The following is a 21,592-nucleotide window of genomic DNA, read 5'->3' on the forward strand; positions in this document are numbered from 1 at the left end:
CAGGAATGGGGCTCAACCCCTCATCCCTCGCCCCTTAGCCCCTCAGCCTCCTTGCTTCGCGGAGCTGCCAGCCCTCCCCACCTCCCGTTGCTTTCCCTCCAGCCTAACCAGCCTCCCTGCCCACTGATCTTCCTTGGCTCTGTCCCTTTCCTTCTCAGGCTGAGCCAGACTGGACTGTCTCGGAGAAGCCCCTTCCTGCTGGCCGACACCTTCGGCCTGTGCCCACGGGTTCGGAAGGTGGATCTCAGGTGGGCGTCGCCCTGGGATGACTGGGACTAGTCTTGGAGGATTGTGCTTGGAGTGTGGTGGGTATAAAGGGGTAGGATGGAGGCAGAGGCCAGGCTTCTAGAGGAGGAGTGCCCATCCCCGTGGAGGTCTGGAGGTTGTGGCCAGGGTGGCTGACCCGGCGCCTTCTGCTACAGGTCCCTGCAGCATGCTACCCTGCACTTCAGCTCTCACGAGGAGCAGGACAGCGTGTGCTGTGGGTAAGTCCACCCGAACAGGGCCCCGCTAGGCCGTGGGTATTGGGGACCTGCCTCCCAGGTGGCCAGAGAGAGTTCAGACTGCCTACCGTAGACTCCTTGCTGGGAAGGGCTCCCAAGGGGACTTCTTTCACCAACATGAAGAAAGAATGGTCCAGAAAAGGTTCAGCTTTACTCAAGGGCCAATGAAGTCCACGTCAGATTGAACCAGAACTGGGGGACCTGGTCCTGCAGAAAGGGCCTTACCACCTGCCTGCCGGGTTTTTAATCTGAGCTCCTCAGATTCAAGTTAGCCTCTCCGATTCTCAGCTTCTGCAGCTATAGCAGGGAGCCACTGCAGTGTGGAGTGTTTGCGAGGATTAAATGAAGTAGCTTAAAAAGCGTCAGGTACTCAGATGTGAGTGCGTCTCCTCTGCTGAGTCCTGGAGTGGTGCTCAGTGGGTGCAGGACGACGGGGCTGGAGAGCAACCTTCGAATGTGAGATGACGTGTCGTAACTATTTGATGCCACCAGCTCTCCATGAGATCTTGGACCAGTCCCTTCTTCTCTCTGGATCTCAGACTCCTCAGCTATGAAATAATAATAAAGAGGACAGGGGCCAGGGGGTGGCACAGCAGTAGTGCACCTGGGCACACATGGGAAAGATCCCAGGTTCGCATCCCAGGACCTCCCTCATACATGGGACATGCCTGCATGTATGATCCCAGATGGCTGAGACTGGGGGAGATTGTAGCACGAAGACTCTGCTGGGGGTGCTTCTCTCTCCCTCTCTCCGAAGTAAATAAATAAACTTTTAAAAGAGAATGTTAAGGAGCCAGCAGGTGGCATGTGGTGATTAAGGCACTGGACTCTCTGATAGCCGACCGCAGTTCTAGTCCTGGACCTGGTGACTTGCTTTCTTCCTTTCTCTCTCTGTCTCTCTGTCTCTGTCTCTCTCTGGTGAGTACACATGCCCTATAGCAAAATTTTAAAAATAAGTCAATAAAATTAAATAATTTTTAAAAATTTAAGCTAGGACAGCTAATGTTTGCTGAGCACTGAGCCTCTGTAAGGTTCCAGTGTAAGAACTTTAAGCATATTAACTCCTATAAGGCTCACAGCTGTGGCCACACAGCCACAGGGACAGGGCTGGACTTGAACTCAGGCCGTCTGACTACGCTCCCAGTCCAGGGGCAGACACACTGTTTATGTAAAGGATTGAATAGTAAAGAGGCAGGGTTTTTCAAGTCACCCAGTCACTGCTGCAACTACCCAACTCTGCCGTTGTAGTTTCAAAGCGGGCAGTTTGTAAATACTATGTGGCCGAGTGCCAGAAACACTGTATTTACAGACGCTGAATTTCACTGATTTACGAACACAGATTTCATGCATTTGTGTGTCGGGAATTTTAGGTTGCCGGGAAAGTCATCAACTACGTTTCTATGTTTTTCTATGCAAAAATGCGTCTTGACTTTCTTGATGACCCAATATCATCCTGCTTTTGAATTTTTTCTTCAACTATTTGCCAATGTAAATTCCGCTCTCAGCTCATAGGCCCTACGAAAGCAGGCGGTGGGGGCTGTAGCTCGCTAACCCCTGACCTAGCCCAGCACTACGTTACCGTTTTCCAAAATTAGGACATCGATGGGGGTGTGATGACCTTTATGAGGGCAGGCTGATCACATGGTAGCTCAACACATTCATCCCTTAGTGAGATCGTTTTTCCCTTTTCAGTCCCCTTCCTGATTAAGGCCGAGAGGAAACCTCAGCTGGGCATTAGCATGTCTTTAATACCTCTCTCACACTTGTTTGCTCTTTGCTAAAAGGCACATGCACTCACCAGAGAGAGAGACAGAGAGACAGGGAGAGGAGAAAGCATATTCCAAGGGGAATGGCCATGCAGCCATCCCTTCTCCTCCATCTCTCCCTCTGTGCAGGATTTTTGGGCACACACGCACATTCACCCAGTTTCTCAAACTACCGGCTCCAGGACTCAGACCACAAGCAAGGTCGGCCACAGGGGATCCAACAGTCTCATCTTCTAGGCCAAGGAGCCAGCCCACTAACCTCCCTTTTCGTTTTTTTATGTTAAGCGTGGTCCCTCTTTCAGCCTTCCAAAGGCAGAGGTGCTATCACTTTAAGTCTCAGCAGCCTTGGCCCCTGACAGGAGCGGGCCTCACCCTTATTTCTCTCCCATCCTGCCCACATCTGTTCTTTGACCAGTGGGTCATTAAAATGAGCTGATATTCAACCTGAGCTTGAATCAGAATCACCAGGTAGGCCTTGGTCCCCCAAATTTCTGATTCAGTGGGTTTCAGCTTAGGGTCACATATGTTGCATCTCGAGCTCCCAAGGGATGCTGATGTGTCTGGCCAGGGACCACACTGAGAAGCACCCCTGCCTAGAGAGATGTGGGTGTTGGAAACTGCAGAGGAGTGGAAGCAGGGGATGCTGGGGATTTTCAGAGGGTCCAGGCTTGGGTGGGACCCCACCTGGAGTTCAGTGGCTCCACTTGAGACTAGCCAGAGTACATGGGGTGATCAGCCAAATACCCCATCTTCTGCTTACCCCTCTCCCTCCACTCAGCAGGTTCACAAGCTGCGACCTCGGCCGGGAGCACGTGAAGACGCTGTGCCAGTCACTGAGCACGTGCAAAGACCTCAAACAGCTAGAGTAAGTCTGTTACTTACAGAGGAGGGGGAGGCCCGGGGGGCGGGGTCTGGGGCTGTCCTGGGTGCACGTGTGCTGGTGTGTACCTGACTACACCCATCAGGACCATCTGTCAGGAAGTGCCCATCTCACCCTCACGCGGCAGTGGAGCTGGTGTCACGCCGTGGTCCTCTGACTTGGAGAGCCCTTCCCAAAGTACTGCAGGAGCCCCTCAGCCTCCTGGGGACTAAGTATATCCCAACTCTGCCGGCAGATGGGAGGGACTAAAATGAAGGACCCATTGGTGTGCCTGGCAGGCAGCTGAGAGTTCCAGATGCCTCAGGCTGGGGGCGGGCAGGAGTTGACAGGGTCATGGTACTGTTGAGAAACAGTATCTGTGTGTTCTGTCTTTTTGTTGTTGTTGTTGTTGTTTGAGAGATTTTTTTTGCTATAGGGCACGTGTGCTCACCAGAGAGACAGAGACAGAGAGACAGAACATGAGAAATCACCTCCCAGGGGGCATGGCCACACCACAATTCCTTCTCCTCCGTTCTCTTCTCAAAATTTTAGGCACACGTGCACACACACTCAGCATTGAGTTTTTTTTAAGATGCCGGGTCCGGGACTTGAACCACAGTCAATTATGTGGGAGTCCAACGACGAAACTGCTAAGCCATCTGCTGGTCCCTGTATGTTCTGTCTTAGGTGTCCAAATAGGGCAATCCCGTTTGGGTGGAAAAATAATGATAATACTAGCTAACACCCAAGGAATACTTCTGCTACTCTTCTAAGTGCTTTATGTTGCTGGTTTGGTTTTGTTCTGTTCTGTTCTGTTCTGTTCTGTTCTGTTTTGTTTTGTTTTACATGTGTTTTCATCTCTCCAACAACCCCAGGTACCGTTATTTTATAGAAGACAGAACTGGGCCCAGAGAGTTTAGGAACCTGTCCAAGGTCCCACAGCTAAGATTATGTAGAATCTTTGCTTAAAATCTTTAAAACACCATCCTAGGCCTGGTGATAAATTGAGTTGACTACCAAAACACCATGCCGTTTCAATTCCTGTTGTGGTGTGGCCAAGAAGAGAAAATAGGGCAGATGAAAATCATGACTTCTGACCAAAGATGAACGAGAAGTACAACTTTGGATTTTTCTGGTTTTTGTTGTAGATGTGTTTGGGTTTTTTTTTTTTAATTATTTTAAAGATGACTTTAGTAAATGGCTTCACAGCATCAGCAATTTTTAAATGAAATCTTTTAGAAAAAGACAAACAAGTATCTAAAGTGTCAAAGACGTAGGAGGGGGTACCAGCAGATGGCATAGTGGTTACATTGCTGGACTCCCACATGGCTGACCGCAGTTCGAGTCCCAGACCCCATGACTTGAAAATTACACTGGGCCTGTGTGTGTGTGTGTGTGTGTGTGTGTGTGTGTGTGTACCCAAGATCCCTAGAGGAGAATGGAGGAGAAGGGATTGTGGCATGGTATCCCCGATGGGAGGTAATTTCTCACTTTCCCTCTCACCCCCTCTCACCGTCTCTCTCTCTCTCTGTCTCTCTCTCCTCTGCAAGCACATGCACCCTAATGCAATAAGATAAAATAAAACAAAACAAAACAAAAATTTAAAAAGACATAGGAAGAAAATCCAATATCCCAGAGCATGTTGGTTGCATTGTTTCTGCAACGATAGTTAAAGTCACACGATGAAGGAGCCTAAGAACGTGTTCTCGTGTTCCGGTGCAGTTTCCCACACAGCATTCACAAACTCAAAGAAGCCAGTTGGGTAAAGGCATCCTCTAGACATTTATCTTTTTTAAAAAAAATGTACTCTTGGACAAAATTCGTGGCTCCCGAAGGATGCAGGCCGGGAGCGTGGTAACACCCTAACTGGCTTTCCCCTAACTCGCGCAAGCCCGCGGAGGCCCACGAGCCCTGGGAGTGGCCACCAGGTGTTGAAGGGGAAGATGAGGACTAGCTTACTGGGGTGCTGGTGAGGGGATGGTGGCAGGGAATACGGGAGTTGGTGACAGTGCTAGTGGTGATGGAGGTGAGGTGACGGTGGTGACGGGCGTGGTGGCGTGAGCTGTAGGGATAACGGTGGTGGTGGTGGTCGTGGTAATGGTGACCTTGGTGCTGGTGTGGTGCAGCGATGTCGCACAGCAGTGGCAGGACACCCAGTGGCCGTGGTAACTGTGAGGAGTAGGCCCAGGTTGTGGAGACGTGTCTGACCATTACCGACTGCCTCTCACCCCTTGCAGCCTCTCATCAAACCAGCTGGGAGATGACGGGCTCAGATGTCTCCTGGGGTGTCTGCCACAGCTTCCCATCTCTGGTTCACTTAAGTAAGTAGGGGACAACCCCCCGACGGCAAGGAAGAAGACTCCCCTAAGCCAAGAGGATGAATGGGTTCCTTTTGAGGACAGCCCGAAGGAACCCCCCAGAGGTCAAGGACCAGGGAAGGGAAAGGAGCGATTATTACTTGATTGCCCTCACCTGGGGTCCTTCCCTCACAAGCCCACCTTGGGCACAGCCCCCACTAGACACCCCAGAGCAGCTTTGACTCATGGCAGGATCTGCCCCTCCATCACTGCCTTCAGCCAAGTGGACCTAGGGTCAGAAGGTGCCAGTTCATCCTTAACCAGATACCGTGTGATTGTAGCTGCCCAGCTCCGAGTCCAGCCCATCCCTGAAGCACCCCTGACATGCTTTACAGGATGTGAACTTGAGATGTCCCTGCAGTGGGAGGGTCCTGAGGAAGCCATCCACACGCTCATCATCTCCCCAGTGACCTGGGAGACAGCCAGGGCCAGGAGACAGCCTGTGGCTTGTGCTCTGGGAAGCCCTGACCCATGTGGGGTGGCGCTGCCAGCCTGGCCTCGTCAGCACGTGCCCTGGGCCACAGGCACCATGAGAGCAGCCCTCAGGGGAGTGGAGCTTGTGCCAGTTCTGCCCATGTGGGGATAGTGACCCTTCTGGGCCTCTCTCAGGGCTCAGTGTCTCCATCTGGAGAGTGGACACTTGGACACTGAGGCCTCGCTTTCTGAAAGCATCATCCAAAGGGGTGGGGTGTGGGGTGCTGGCCAGGGCTGCATGGTCCTGCTCCTTACCCACATTGGACTTACCTTTCTCTTCCAGTCTGAGTGACAATGGCTTCTCTCAGGAAAGTGCCCTGGACCTGGTGGAGACGCTGCCCTGTCATCCACGTGTCCGGGAGGCCTCAGTGAAGTAAGATGTTAGGACCATTGACCGACAGTGGGGAGCATAAGCCCCCCACACTTTGTGGCTCCATCAGTGTCACTTCTCTGAGTCTTGGGATTCTCTGGGTGTGGGGTCATGATGTCCATTCCCTGGGGCCCAGGTGCCATGGGGGTGGGGCAGTCAGGTGCTAGCATCCTCATGGGATGAGTTTGAGGTCTGCTCTGGTTGGCAAGGGCTGATCCTCTGTGGCTACCACCCTCCCTTGGCCCTATGGGACCTGCCCCCCTTCCCTCTCTGGGTCCCCTGGGTACCTCGGGTGTCTAGGTTGCTGGAACGTTTGGGTCCCAGGCCTCCCCACCCTCCTCTCTCTGCAGCCTGGGCTCTAAGCAGAGCTGCTGGATCCACTTCTCCAAACAGGAGGAGGCTGGGAAGATACTCAGGTAATCCTGGTGGGGTGCTGGGGACAGAGGACACAAAGGGGCCGAGGAGGCTGGTCCTGTGGCAGCCTCCATGTCGCTTTCTTCACTGGCCTGTCTCCTCCTTCACACAGCCTGCCTTGAACTCACTGTCTGGGTCTGGGTCCCTAGACATCCCCCCGGTGCCCCACACCACCAGCCTTGGGCAGGGCCTCTGCATTGCACTTGGGCCTCTGAGCCAGATCTTAGTCCTGAGCCAGTCAGTCTGAGTGAGCCGCCCTGTGGTGTTCAAGTAGGCCTCTTTCTGAGCAGCAGTCTGTGAGGCATGATCTGGGCCTGCTGCTGGCCACATGGAGCTGGGGCACCTGAAGGGCCAAGAAGTCCCAGCACACTCAGCCCCAACTTCCCTCCCCAGGGAGCCTCGAACCAGGCAGTGATGGAGAGGAAGTGCTTGGGGTCCAGAGTATGACTGACTTGGCTTGAAACCTAATTCTGCCCTTATTTCTTTCCACGGGCGTGTCCTTGGTTAGTCGGGTCTCCAACCTGTGAAGGGTGCTGTGAGAGTTAAATGAGATGGCACATGTAAGGCAGGCCCCCCCACCCCGTGCCCCCGAGGCAGGCCCAGCGTCTGGCCTGCACCGGGGGCTCCACAATAACTTACGCTAACACTTCCTCGGAGACAGGAAGCTCCTCCCAAGGCAGGACTGCATCTCTGGCCTTTCTCAGGCCATGGTCCAGGCTTTTGCCCTTGGTGGTGGTTCCCCCAGCAGGCCCTGGGGGAGACTGGACCAACACAAGGTGGCAGCCCCCTCAGGCCTCACCCAGGCTCCACCCCTTGCTCTCTGCCCTCAGGTTCAGGGAGTGCAGCTTCCGGCCTGAGCAAGTGCCCAGTCTGGTCATTGGCCTGAGCCAGGCCCTGCAACTGATGGAGCTCACGTGAGTGACTAGGCCAGGCCCAGGGGACAGCTGAGAGTGGGGGCACCCTGCCAGAGCCACCCAGTAAGTCACCTCTGTCCCCAGGCTAAGCTGGTGCTGCCTGGGCCTGGAGCAGCTGACTGTCCTCCTGCAGATGGTGAGGCGGCCACAAGGGCTGCTCACTCTCAGGTACCTTCTTCCTCCTTGCTCCTGGGAGGGGGCTGTGGCATGAAAGGGGGCCATGGGAAGGCAATGGAGTATGGGCCCTCAGGATCATGGCTCTGGCCATCATCTGTACTCAGAGCCCTGCCACCTGGACCCTGCCCATCTGTCCCAAAGACTACCACCCACCTGGACCCTGCCAAGGCACACAGAGAAGCTGTGTGCTTTGGGATGTAAGGGGGGGAAGAGCTCCAAAGGATACCCAACTAAGGATAAAAATAGTGTAAAACAGGGCCAGCTCCATGGCCTAGTGGTTAACAGAGCTGAATCCTCCTAGCCCTGGAGGCTTGGAAAACACTACAGGTACTTGTGCATGCACCAAATCCCCGCAAGATGGAGAAATAGAGGAGAAGGGATTCCAGCATGACCATGCCCTACTGGTGGGTGTCCTCTTCCTCTTCCTCTCTGTCTTTTCTCTCTCTTTGGTGAATGCACACACTCTCTGGCAAATTGTATAAATACATAAATAGTATAAAACAAATATCATGTTTGTTTATCATGTTAATTCTTAAACATTCATAAAAAGAAGATACCTGGGGGCTGGCAGGTGGCATGGTGGTTAAGGGCACTAGACTCCCACATGGCCGACCATGGTTCAAGTCCTGGACCTGGCGGCTTGCTTTTTCTCTTTCTTTCTCTCACTCCCTCTCACTCTCCATCTCTCTGTATCCCTCTTGATCAAATTACGATAAATAAATAAAGTTAAATAAAAATAATTCTTAAAAAAAAGAAAGTACCAAAAATTAGAATAGTTACTCATATTCCTGGACCAGCCCGTGGCCTTTTGGTTAAGGTGGCTGAATTCCATATAGCCAATCTCATGGTTGAGTCTCGAAGCCAGTGGCTTGAGAAATATGCTGGGTGCATGTGTGTGAGTGCCCAAAATCCCAGAAGGAGGGAGAGATGAAGGAGAAGGGGTTGTGGAATGAGCCCATGCCGTGCTGAGTGTTTTCTCCCTCTCTCGCTGTCTCTGGTGAGTGCATGTGCCCTCTGGCAAATTAAAAACTAAAACACACATAAACACTTATATTCCAGGGACCAGCAGGTGGCGTGGTGGTTAAGGCGCTGGACACTCCCACATGGCTGACCAGGGTTCAAGTCCTGAATCTGGTGGCTTGCTTTCTCACTTTCTCTCTCTCTCTCTCACTCTCACCCTCTGTCTCTCTTTGGTCACATTAAAAAAATAAATGAATGAATAAATAAAATAAATCATTATTTTGAAAAAACTTATATTCCCATATCTAGGTTTGGTGATAGTTCTTATTTTTCCATATTTGCTTCATATTTTTATTTTTTGGCTGTTAGAAGGTAAGTTACAGATTCATGACTTACAGCCCTTCAATATTTCTCCATGAGTCTCTAAAAGAGGAACTAATTCTGCCCTTATTTCCTTCCCTGGGCGTGCCCTCGGTTAATTAACTTCCCCACTGAAAAGGGTGCCGTGAGAATGAAATGAGATATTGGCTTATCAGGCAAGCCCTCAATCCATGCAGCCAAGGCAGTTTTCCACATAAACACTATTCAATTGGGACACCTAAGAAACTCAATAGAAGTTCCCTAGTGACATACATTACCCAGTCTAATCTAAATTTCCCCATGTGCCCAAAGGGGCAGCTGGCTTGTTGGATCCAGGACCCAGTCAAGGTCCATATTTGCATGGTGGCGACAGCTTTTATGACTTAATCTATGGCACGCCTCACTTGTCTGTTTCATGTCAGTGACTGTTGACAAAGTCGGTGTGTGCTATAGACCGTCCCACCAGCTGGCTCTGTCTGGTGGCCTCCTCACGATGCCACAGACCCTGTTCCTCTCATCCCGACTTTCCTGTTAACTGGAAGTTAGATGAAAAGACTCGAGGGACGAATAGATGGCATAATGGTTGCATCACTGGACTCCCACGTAGTCAACTGCAATTCAAATCCCAGACCCGGCAGCTTAATCTCACACTGGGCGCGTGTGCGTGCATGCCCAAGATCCCAAGAGGAGAATGGAGGAGAAGGGATTGCGGTATGGCCATCCCCCTGGGGGGTGATTTCTTGCTTTCTGTCTCTCTGTTTCTCTGATGAGTGCATGTGCCCTATAGCAAAAATCTTTCTAAAAAAAAAAAAAAAAGGCTCAGTGAGATTCAGGGTACAGAGTTGTGCCCCAAATACCTTGTGGGCAGTGCTGTGTGCTTATCTTCATATCCACAGTAGGGCATGTCAGGTCTGACATTCTCCAAAATCACTTTTTGAAATTGTGAAATACAAAGAGAGATAAGAAATAGGATTAAAGAAACTTTCTCATCTTCCTTTATCTTTTGTCCTGATACCTAGTCTAGTTTTTAAAATTTCAGACTTCACTACTCTTTGAATTGATAATTCCAATTTTCACATTGTTGTTATTGGAAAACCATATCTAATAAAGGTTTTCGTTATTACCCCCCACACACATACACAAAAAAAATGGTGAAATACAGGGGCCAGCAGGTGGCATGGTAGTTAAGGAGCTTGATTCCACATGGTCGAACATGGTTTGAGTCCTGGACCCAGTGGCTTGAATATCATGTGGGGTGTTTGCATGTGGGCCAAAAATCCCAAAAGGAGAGTGGAGGAGAAAATATTGAGGCATGACCATTACCCCTGGGAGATGAATTCTCACTTTCCCTCTCTCTCTCTCTCTCTCTCTCTCTCTGAAAAGTGCACATGCCCTATGGCAAAAATCTAAAAAAAGGAAAAAAAAAAAGATGTGAAATACACATAATCAAATTTTCCTTGGGAAATGTGTTTAAGTGTACAGTTCAGTAGTATTACTTATACTCATGCTTTTGTGCAACTACTCCCTGGAACTGTTCCATTCTTGCAAAGCTGAATCTCTGCCCCCCATTAAGCAAGTGTCTCATTCCCTCTTTCCCCAGCCTCTGGCAACCACCATTCTACTTTCTGTTTCTATGAGGTGCCTCATATCTAGACTCATACCACATGGGACCAGCAGGTAGCATGGTGGTTAAGGCACTGGACTCCCATATGGCCAACCATGGTTCAAGTCCTGCTCCTGGTGGCTTGAAAATTATTCCAGGTATAGGTGTATGCAAGCCCAAAATCCCAAGAAGAGAATGGAGGAAAAGGGATTATGGCTTGGCCATCCTTCTTGTGGGGATGCAGGGGATGGTTCCTCACTTTCCCTCTCTTTCTCTCTCTCTGACAAGCACATGCAAAACAAAAACAAAGTAGAATCATACCACCTTTTGTGACTAGCTTCTTTCACTTAGCATAATGTCCTGAGATTTGTCCATGTTATAGCACGGGCCAGCCTTTTAAAGGAAGATGAAATAATATTGCATTGTTTTATATATATGTATATATATATAAATGTGTATATATATATATATATATATACATATATATCCCATTTTGTTTATCCATTCAGCTGTCAATGGACACTCGGGTAGTTTCCATCTTTTGGCTATTTTGAGTAATACTTCTATGAACATGGGAGTACAAATATTTCTTTTTTTGTTCCTGCCTTTAATTTTTTTTCAGATATAAATCCAGAATTGCTGGATTACCTAATGTAACCAAAAATAGCATTTTAAAATAAAACATTCCATAATCTAAAAATGATTTTGAATATGCACTCATTGTAGAAATGTGTGGAAAATCCAAAAGAACATAAAGAAGAAATTAGTGCTTAAAAAAATTCAACCTAGGGACCAGCAGTTAGCGTAATGGCTATGTTGCTGGACTCCCACGTAGTCGACTCTGGTTCGAGTCCCAGACCTGGTGGCTTAAACTCACACAGGGCACATGTGCGTGCGTGCCCGAGGTCCCGAGAGGAGATTGGAGGAGAAGGGATTGTGGCGTGGCCATCTCCCCGGGGAGTGATTTCTTGCTTTCTGTCTCTCTGTCTCTCTCTGTCTGGCAAGCACACATGCCCTGTAGCAAAAACAAAACAAAACAAAACAAAACCCTCTCCAAAAAAAAGAAAAAACAAATAACATGTTCTGTTTGGATGGCTGCAATAATAATTATTAGAGTAAGGATGATGTAAATTTCCTGTTTTATGCTTATGCCTAGTTGTACAGTTTTAGATTTCTTCATTTATTTTTATTACTAGAGGGTACATACCAAAGAGAGAAAGAGAGAGGAAGCACCCCCAGTGGGGAGTCGTCATACTACAATCCCTGTCCTTCATTTGTCCATCCTGTTGGGCCACACAGGTACAGGGCCCAGTGTGCTTCTCAAGCCACCAGGACTGGGATTCAAACCATGGGTAATTAGCCATGTGGGATCCAGCTGCCTTAACTACTAGACCACAGGGCCGGGCCATTTTATATCCATAGTTTCATAATAAGCAAAAAACGGAAAGCTTCTAGCCGCCCTCCCGATACTCCTCCTCCTGCCCTGTTCCCCGGCCCCCCAAAGTGTGCTGTTATCTGTGGGGGCCTTCATTTGTGTTCCCATCTCTGACAGGGTAGAAGAACCGTGGGTGGGCAGAACCGAGGTGCCTGCCCTGCTAGAAGTCTGTGCCCAGGCCTCCGGCAACGTCACTGAGATAAGGTGAGTCCAGGAAGACGCCACCCCCGACCCCAGAGTTCTTCATTTCTTCACTGGGGCCTTCCCTTGGCCTTCCCTCATCTAGACAATTACTGTCTTGTCCTGTATGGTAACAGCTGTGCCATCGGTAACTTCTCTGTGTCCCCAAGGTGGCAGGAGCTCCTGGGGCATGCATAAGAGGCTACACATGGACTAGAGGGTACATACCAAAGAGAGAAAGAGAGAGGAAGCACCCCCAGTGGGGAGTCGTCATACTACAATCCCTGTCCTTCATTTGTCCATCCTGTTGGGCCACACAGGTACAGGGCCCAGTGTGCTTCTCAAGCCACCAGGACTGGGATTCAAACCATGGGTAATTAGCCATGTGGGATCCAGCTGCCTTAACTACTAGACCACAGGGCCGGGCCATTTTATATCCATAGTTTCATAATAAGCAAAAAACGGAAAGCTTCTAGCCGCCCTCCCGATACTCCTCCTCCTGCCCTGTTCCCCGGCCCCCCAAAGTGTGCTGTTATCTGTGGGGGCCTTCATTTGTGTTCCCATCTCTGACAGGGTAGAAGAACCGTGGGTGGGCAGAACCGAGGTGCCTGCCCTGCTAGAAGTCTGTGCCCAGGCCTCCGGCAACGTCACTGAGATAAGGTGAGTCCAGGAAGACGCCACCCCCGACCCCAGAGTTCTTCATTTCTTCACTGGGGCCTTCCCTTGGCCTTCCCTCATCTAGACAATTACTGTCTTGTCCTGTATGGTAACAGCTGTGCCATCGGTAACTTCTCTGTGTCCCCAAGGTGGCAGGAGCTCCTGGGGCATGCATAAGAGGCTACACATGGTGGTTGGGGCTTGTGCAGTAGTCAAGCCACAGTGCCAGAGGAAAGGAATCCCAGATTCGAAACAAAGGACTTTTGAGTCTAGGCAGACATGGCTGAGAGGTGACCCCCGGGTAAAGTAACATGCCATGGCTCTGTGACCAGAGATGACAGGATGACATGCATCCCCCTGACCTGCGTTCAGATCCCAGCTCACCCACTTGCTGGTCTGGGCCCATTCCTGTGCCCTCTGGCCTCAAGCTCTGCTCTAGAAAAGGGGTGCAACCACCCCATATACAGGGTCAGGAGAACTGGATGGTGGGAGCATGTGAAGGCATCAGATTTCTGCCACCAGCTGCAGATCCTGCTTCCTGCTCCTGCCTGTCCTCCCAGAGTGACAGAGGGACTTCAGCCTCTCCCCCAGGCCTCCCCCACAACCATCCTCCCTAGAGAGAACATGCGAGGGAAGGCGGGGAGCCTAGAGTACAAACGCAGCCTCCAGACACGTCCCCACCCCTCCTTTGCCACACTGTGGCCCTTGAGCCCCACCCTCAGAAAATTCTAGAACTACCTCTGGAGCCCTTCAATGTCCTTCTGTCATGTATAAAAAAAAAAATCTCACCAGCTTCTTCACTTAAAATTGTTGAAAAAGCACCACTTTTGGCGTACGGACTCAGGGAAGCAACTGTTTCTCCATCTTAAGCTGAGCCCTGGAGGGGAAGGGGAGGCCCTGAGGCTCAGAGTCCAAGGCCAGGCCTAGGACCGTCTCAGCCTGCCAGAAAGCCACCAAGGGCCTCACACGGGCTGACCCTTTTCTCCTCAGCATTGCCAAGACCCAGCAGCAGCTTTGTGTCCAGCTGGAATTTCCTCGCCAGGAGGAGAACCCAGAAGCTGTGGCTCTCAGGTGAGACCCAGACTTGGGGCCCCAAGGGAATGGCTGGCTAGGGATGGGGAAGAGAACACGGCTGCTTCTGACCAACATTTCTCATTCCCCTGCTCGTAGTCTGTCGGTGTCTGCCCCGGGCTTGGCTCAATCTAAGAGGAAATGGAAAGAAAGAGACAAAGAGACAGAGTGGCAGTGGACACAGGTAGCCTGAGCCTAGGCAGCCCAAGCAACTTGTGCTGCCCAGACAAACTGGGCGCCTTTATTTATAGGGCAAAGTGACCCTACATATGTGTATTTCATGACATTCCGTAGATCTGTTGATGTGTTACAGACAATAAGAAGCAAGTAACAAATCTCTAAGGGCTGAGATATACTGAACCAGGTCTATCCCATGGCGATAAGCCCATCAAGGAGAAATCCCATTCATCTTCTTTTCTAATGGAGAGAAGCCCAGCTGCAGGTGTGGGGAAGAAACAGAAGGCTAAAGAATCTCTCTCTAGGGCGGGCACCACACGCCCAGAGAAGGCTAAAGAATCTTGCAGGGGCAGAGCAGGGATTGGACTTTGCTAACTGGAGTCAAGATGTTTCCTGAATTCCATCAGTTGTGCCTATTGGAAAGCCCCTAACAATCTCCACCCTTTGCTCTGCCTGCAGCAAGAGTCAAAGAAAAGACCAGCTGCAAGGATCTGCCATAGCCCAAAGGGACAGGTGGTGTTTGCTCAGAGCATATCCCCACACCCTCAGGGCCTCTCTCCGACTGTGTCCCTACAACAGTCCTTTGGTGCTCCAAGATTTTTTGTGACCTCTGAGGTCTGGTCCAACCTGCCCCTGTGCTCTCCAGCCCCCTCCAAATGCAGGCCTCTGTTCCTGCCACCCCAGCAGCTTTCAGTTCTTTGAACACCACTGCATTCTCACTGACCTCAGGACTTCTGCACAGCCTGCCTTTCCTTCCCAGAGTGTTCATTTCTCACCTGTCCTCTTTTTCCTTCCCCCGCTAACTTCTGCTCATCCGTCAGATCTTACATTAAATGCCACCACCTCAGGGAGTCCACAAGACTTAGCAGATACTCCCGTTATCCACTCTTACAGCTGTGCGGATTCTCAGCACCCTAATTCATACAGCACCCTTTGGGAAATTAAAATGCCACCTCACTGAACAGAGGCAGCCCAGCACGATTACATGCTGGGGAACAGAGCCTGTCTGGTTCTCAGCGCCCCCTCACTTGCTTGGCTGGGTGCCCTTGTACAGTGAGCAACCTGCACGGCCGTACCAGCTGCCCATCGGGACTCCTTCTCCAGAGCATGTCTCAGAAATGGATAGTAAATTGTAGGACTTTGTGTTTGATCAGCATTCATTTATCCCGCCACCATAAGCTCCTTGCAGGCACAGACCATGTCCCCCGTACTGACCAGGTGCTCAGAAACTGCCACCTCGCTGTCTGCCTCCAGGCTGGCTCACTGTGACCTGGGGACCCACCACAGCCTTCTTGTCCGGCAGCTGATGCAGACGTGTGCCAGGCTGCGGCGGCTCAGGTCAGTCCCCGGTTGCACACCTGGGGCCCCGAGTACTGTGGGTAACTCCAGGCCTTCTGCAGGCCACAGGTCACCCTGGCATTCTCACTTCCCTGCGTGGGAGAGAATCACACATGGCTAGTGGGAGGGAGCCCTGGGGTGGCACGAGGGAGCTCTCGGGTGGTCCTTGGCCTCTTTGGCCTCCTCATCTGTAGGTGATGACCCCTGAGGTACGTCCAGCCTGAAATCCTCTGGAATATACTTGGACCTTTTCAGCTTATCCCAGGTTAATCTCTGTGACGATGACAGTGCCAGCTCCCTGCTGCTGCGAAGCCTCCTGCTGTCTCTCTCAGAGCTGAAGACTTTCCGGTAAGCAGCCAAGACTCACTCAGGCCCCCTCCTGTTATCCCTGAGCCCTGGGCCTCGAGCCTTGGGCTCAGAGAACTCTGAGTCCCACTCCGTGAGCAGGGACCAACGGGGGTCCTGGAGATGGTGTTAGGGGACTGGTCACAGACATGGCCTTGCTGATGCAGAGCTCCATGGTAAGAAAGTTACTTCCTCTTCAAGGCTTTGTTCACTTCTTTATTCCTTTTTCTAGTGACATATAGCAAAATAATTAAAAACGGCAAGACTGAGAAGAACTTCCATGTATCCTGTCCCCAAATGCATCCTTGGACGAAACATTTTCATATTCACTCTCCTCCTTGCCTCCTGCTCCCCCCACCTCTTGTCAGAACCATTCGAAAGTAATTTGTAGGGGCCAGCAGGTGACATGGTAGTTAAGGCACTGGATTCTCACATACATGACTGACCGTGGTTTGAGTCCCAGACCTGGTGACTTGAAATTCACACTGGGTATGTATGCGTACGTGCCCCAAATCCTAGGAGGACAATAAAGGAGAGGAGATTATGGCATAGCCATCCCCCATGGGTAGGGGTGATTTCTCACTTTCCCTCTCACTGTTTCTCTCCAGGGAGCACACGGGCCCTATGGAAAAAAAACTTAAATAATAAAAGAAAGTTGTGTAATCATGCTCCTTTGCCCTTTAAGATTTTATTGAATTTCCTACGAGCAAGGACATTCTTTTCCATAATCCAGTAAAATCATAAAATTCGGGAAATTTAACATTGATATACAAATACAGGCTAAGTATCTCTTATCCAAAATGCTTGGGACCAGAAGTGTTTCAGACCTCAATTTTTTTTTTTTTAATTTGGAGTATTTTCTTTTATTTGAAAGAGATTTTTGCTATAGGGTGTGTACACTTGCCAGAGACAGAACGTGAGAAACCCCCCCCTCTCCAGGGGCATGGCCATGCCACAATCCCTTCTCTTCCATTCTCCTCTTGAGATTTGGGGCATGCATGCACACATGCCCGGCATGAGTTTCAAGCCTCCAGGTCTGGGACTTGAACCATGGTCAGCAATGTGGGAGTCCAGTGATACAACCACTATATTTTCATATACATAATGAGATACCTGGGGGTGAGCTCCAAGTCTAGACACTAGTACACATAGCCTGAAGGCAATTTTATGCATATTTTTGTATTGCAGTATTTTGACTACGACCTGTTTCAGGAGGTCAAGTGTGGAAGTTCCCATTTGTGGCATCAGTTCAGGGCTCAAAACATTTCAGATTCTGGATATTTCAGATTTCGGATTTTTGGATCAGGGATCTATCTTATCTAACCTACACTTCATACTCCAGTTTTACCAGTGGTCCCAAGGATGTTGTTTGCATTTTTTTTTCCCTCAGTCCTGGATCCAATCCAGGATCACAAGCCACATTTAGCGCCATCTCTCTGTCACCTCCTTCAGCCCGGAGCAGTTATTCAGCCCTTCCCTGTCTTTTGGGGCCTTGTCCCTGACGTTTACAGACCGACTATTTTGTAGAATGACTTTCCACTTGGTTTTGTCTGATGTTTCCTCGTGCTTACATATAGAGACTGAATGGGGACACAAAGGATGCTGTGTTCTTAGCACCTCGTGTCAGGGGACACCTGACATCTACATGTCCCCTTGCTGGGGATGGTAACTGTCACCCCCTGCTGAAGCTGGTGTCTGCCAGGTTTCTTCACTTGCAAACTTACTATTTTGCTTTCTGTAATGAATATCTTGCAAGGAGATACTTTACGACTGTGTAAATGTCTGTAAATATCCAATGCTTTCTTAAAGTTTTTTTTTTTTCATGAGAGGCAGAGATAAGAGAGAGAGACAAGCATCCCCGACAAGGTCTTTATGCCGCTGTGCACCCCAGTCTCAGCCAACCTGGATCACTGTGTGTTGCTCAGAGAGGTTCCAGGACACATTGGGTGATCACGGAACCTCCAGCTGGCCCTAAGGAAATATCTTTTCCTTCTTCAGGCCCTCACCCACAAACTTCAGCATGCATTGGTCATTCCCATCTGAATCCGTGATCAATATTATGGTTGCAAAATAGGGCTTTTCTAACTTTCAAAGTTCTTTCCTCTCGACCCATTACATCAAAAAGCTCATTGGCGCGGGGTAGGGGGAGGCGGTGGCAGGGCATCAGTAAAGCACCCGGCTCTATGGAACCGCTCATCTGAGTGGGGTCTAGGTCCATCTTTGAGGACCTGCCTGAGTACCAAGCACGCACGTGTGCCTGTGATCTGGGGCTGGCTGAGGCTGGGGGTGGATTGTGGCAACGAGATTCTGTTTGGGATGCTGTCTCTCTCTTGCTCATAGGAGAAATTAAAAATACAACTTAAAAAGAAAGAAACTCTTTGGTTCTTTGACCCCTTTCCAATACTGCTTCAAAGATGCAGAGCTCACGGTAACAACGGTAACTAGCTAGCTAGACGTCACAGTGCTTCGCAACTCTGGTGTGTGGCGTGAACGTTACCCGAGTGATGTAGTGTAATGTCGTGGAGGGCTACTCACCCAGTCTGTGCTCTGGCCCCCACATGGTGGCTTAACGAGTTCATCGTAGAAGAGCTACATGAAGGGAGGAAGGCCCCCTCCAGCCGCCCACAGGAATCACATCTCCACCGCACATCCTTGCCCTCTGCCACTAGGTATCAGCTTCCCCAGACTTGAGTTCCTGTCTGACCTACTACCCTTTGACCCCCACTAGGCTGACCTCCAGCTGCATGAGCACCGAGGGCCTCGCCCACCTCGCCTCTGGTCTGGGCCATTGCCACCATCTGGAGGAGCTGGAGTGAGTCGCAGGGGTCAGAGACCTGGGGAGGGATGGCCCAGTTGGGGCAAGGCACATGTGGGTCTCTGCTAAGGTGGACAGGGACAGACTTTCTCCCTGGTGAAGTCCAAGAAATTCTGGATGTCACCCAGAGAAGACTGAGCGCTGCATTCTGGGTCTCACAGCGACTCGGGGCGAAAAGCCTCTCCTCTCTGGGCTTGGTTCCCTCCTCCTTGCTCTGCCGAGGCTGGCTATGGCATCAGGGTACAGAAGGGCTGAGGGACAGAAGGATTATTGCGTGTGTGTCTTCGCTCCCAACTTCCTGGGTACTTAGCTGGGCCTGATGTGATGTCATGTCTCCTTTCTATGGGGGACCCCAGAACCTGACGTTTGCATCCAGGAGTAACCCCACAGAACCTGAACTAGGAGCCTAGTCTAGGATCTGCTAGGTCCATCTCCTGGGAAGAGGAGAGCCGACTGAGGGGGTGAGGGGAGCCGACCAAACAGCTCAGCTCCACTCAGGTGCTGGGCAGCTCGTCTAATCCTGGCCTTGTGCTTGGTCCCCACCAGCTTGTCTAACAATCAGTTCGACGAGGAGGGCACCAGGGCACTGATGGGGGCTCTGACCGGGAAGTACAGGCTAAAGACGCTCGAGTAAGTGACGTGGTGATGGTTAATGGGGTGTGGGGAGGGTGGGGGTATGCCCAGGAACTCTGGCACCTCTTGTGAACATAAAACCCAGGTGTCTAGATGGACCCAAGACCTTGGACTTCCTTACTGGGCTTTGAGTGCCATTGAGATGCTTGGTCATGTCCTGGGGAAGAGCATTCAGGCAACCCCACCCATGACTGCGATATCGGTTTAGGTCATGGAAATGACAAGGAAAATGACTTCAGGGATGGCTGGATCTAGGGGCTCCCTATTCATCAGGTGTCTCTTCCTTTCTCACTTGCTCACTCTCTACCCTGGCTTCCTGGACAGGCTGTTCCTGCAGCTGTAGGCATCCCTTCTCCCAGCTCAGTGGAAAGGGAGCACCATTCACCTCGTGGCTACAGTAAAAAGCCCTGGGTTGAGTCTCACTAGACGAGCCTGGGTCACATGCCTACCCCTAAGCCAATAGTGTGGCTCTGAGCATTAAACATTCTCATTGGCCAGATCTGGGCCATATGCCCAGCCTGTTCTCGACCTAGAAAGCTGGTATTTCAAGACTTTTTTAAAAAATCATTTATTTATTTTGGGAGAGAGATTTTTGCTATAAGACAAGTATACTCGCCAGATAGAGAGAACATGAGAAATCATCCCAAGGGGGATGGCCACACCACAATCCCTTCTCCTCTATTCTCCTCTTGAGATTTTGGGCATGCATGCACATGCACCTGGTGTGAGTTTTAAGCCGCCAGGTCTGGGATTCAAACTGCAGTTGACTACTTGGGGGTCCAGTGACATAACCATTATGCCATTGGCTGGTCCCCAGGATGTTATTAACAGAAGGAGAACAAACTCCAGGCAGAAGAAACCCACAGATGTCCAAGGCCACTTGTCTATAGTTGTTTCCTTAGTAACTGGCAACTTCTACTTTCTTCCAGAATTTAGAGTCACCAAACTCTTGGGAACACTAGAAACAACCCTAGTCTAAAAGACACGTCCCCATCCTGCACAGATTTCTGTGTAAACAGTCTCTAGACAGAAAATTGAACAGAGTATTTTCTGCTTTGAATCTCTAACTTTTTCCGATGACCCAAAATGCACTTCGGTTATAAAAAGTTCCATCATTATAGAAATATGTAACAAAGAACTTAAATCCCCTGGAGATGACACCCCCTGAGAAAACTGTGTGTGAATTTTTCTCCAAATGTTTTGAATACCATTTAAAATTAGCCTTTTGCTGAATTTCCTGTAACAGTGAATTTCTCCCACTTTGTCCCACTTGGCTTAGGAGAGGGTTAGGGGACTGGGAGAGAAGGTGCTAGGGAGACCTCTGACCACAGAGCTCGCCTGTCTTCCCAGCCTTCTGCCTCCTCGCCACCCCTGTATGCCTGTACCTCGGCTCAGTTTTCTAGAAGTTTTCTAGGGGGTTAGAGGCTCAGTGAGTTCATTCATGACTCACTCGTGCATTTGATGAATAAGCACTGACCTGGGCACCTGAGCCAGGTGCCAAGACGTATCCGCACCCCACGGCACACATGGCCTGGGGCCTCTCTTCTGACTTCCCAGCACCTGGGGCTGCTCCTTCCCGGTGTCTGTCACCCTGTCCACACAGTGGGCCCAATGTATTAGTACTTCCTGCCTGAGGGAAGAAGGATCCTCAGTGCCCAGAGTCCTCTTCCGGTTTCAGATCTGTCATTTCAATGAGCTCCTCTCACAAATCCAGCTGGCTTCTTCCAGTTCCCCCGATGGTGAAACGCTTAGGGCCACGGTTGAGAGTCTTACTGCCTGGGTTCAACTCTTGTAGGGCAATCACCTGTCCCACTTTGCCTGGGTTGTCTTGGCTTTAGCACCAAAAGTCCCGTGTCCTGGAAAACCCTTCCATTCTAGGCAAACCAGGGCAGATGATCACCTCTTGGTCCTACCTCTCAATGTGTGAGCTTGTGCAAGCCCCCAGGCCTCTCTCTGCTTTGGTCTCCTTAACTGTGGGGATAAGAACAGTCCCTACCTCCTACGGATGTTGTGAGGATTCGCAGAGATACACACTAGGTGCTTAGAACAGAGCCTGGCACTGAATTCCGTCTATGGGTGTTGGCTATTATTATTATTTCCCTCGACTGCCCAGGCTAGAGGCTTGGCTGTGCTCTCACCAGTAACACAGGGTTGGGCCAAAAATGAACGAACGACAGCTTTGGG

At 50.4% G+C, this 21,592-nt stretch overlaps 1 protein-coding gene across 2 annotated transcripts in view; it reads left to right on the forward strand.

Moving 5' to 3' along the window:
• Window positions 1–21,592, forward strand: part of NLRC5 (NLR family CARD domain containing 5) — a 108,278-nt gene that overhangs the window by 75,129 nt on the left and 11,557 nt on the right. Inside the window, exons 26-39 of one of the 2 annotated variants that reach the window (XM_027771846.1) lie at window positions 159–248; window positions 423–485; window positions 3,048–3,134; window positions 5,366–5,449; window positions 6,243–6,332; window positions 6,680–6,745; window positions 7,574–7,657; window positions 7,742–7,825; window positions 12,310–12,396; window positions 14,020–14,100; window positions 15,457–15,615; window positions 15,871–15,963; window positions 18,689–18,772; window positions 19,322–19,405. In XM_027771846.1, the coding sequence (XP_027627647.1) occupies window positions 159–248; window positions 423–485; window positions 3,048–3,134; window positions 5,366–5,449; window positions 6,243–6,332; window positions 6,680–6,745; window positions 7,574–7,657; window positions 7,742–7,825; window positions 12,310–12,396; window positions 14,020–14,100; window positions 15,457–15,615; window positions 15,871–15,963; window positions 18,689–18,772; window positions 19,322–19,405 (1,236 nt within the window). The remainder of the gene's footprint in view (window positions 1–158; window positions 249–422; window positions 486–3,047; window positions 3,135–5,365; window positions 5,450–6,242; window positions 6,333–6,679; window positions 6,746–7,573; window positions 7,658–7,741; window positions 7,826–12,309; window positions 12,397–14,019; window positions 14,101–15,456; window positions 15,616–15,870; window positions 15,964–18,688; window positions 18,773–19,321; window positions 19,406–21,592) is intronic. The other variant, XM_006148406.3, reaches the window with a different exon arrangement.

This window comes from Tupaia chinensis, unplaced genomic scaffold (assembly GCF_000334495.1).
Source record: "Tupaia chinensis unplaced genomic scaffold, TupChi_1.0 Scaffold000235_1, whole genome shotgun sequence".
Taxonomy (NCBI): domain Eukaryota; kingdom Metazoa; phylum Chordata; class Mammalia; order Scandentia; family Tupaiidae; genus Tupaia; species Tupaia belangeri.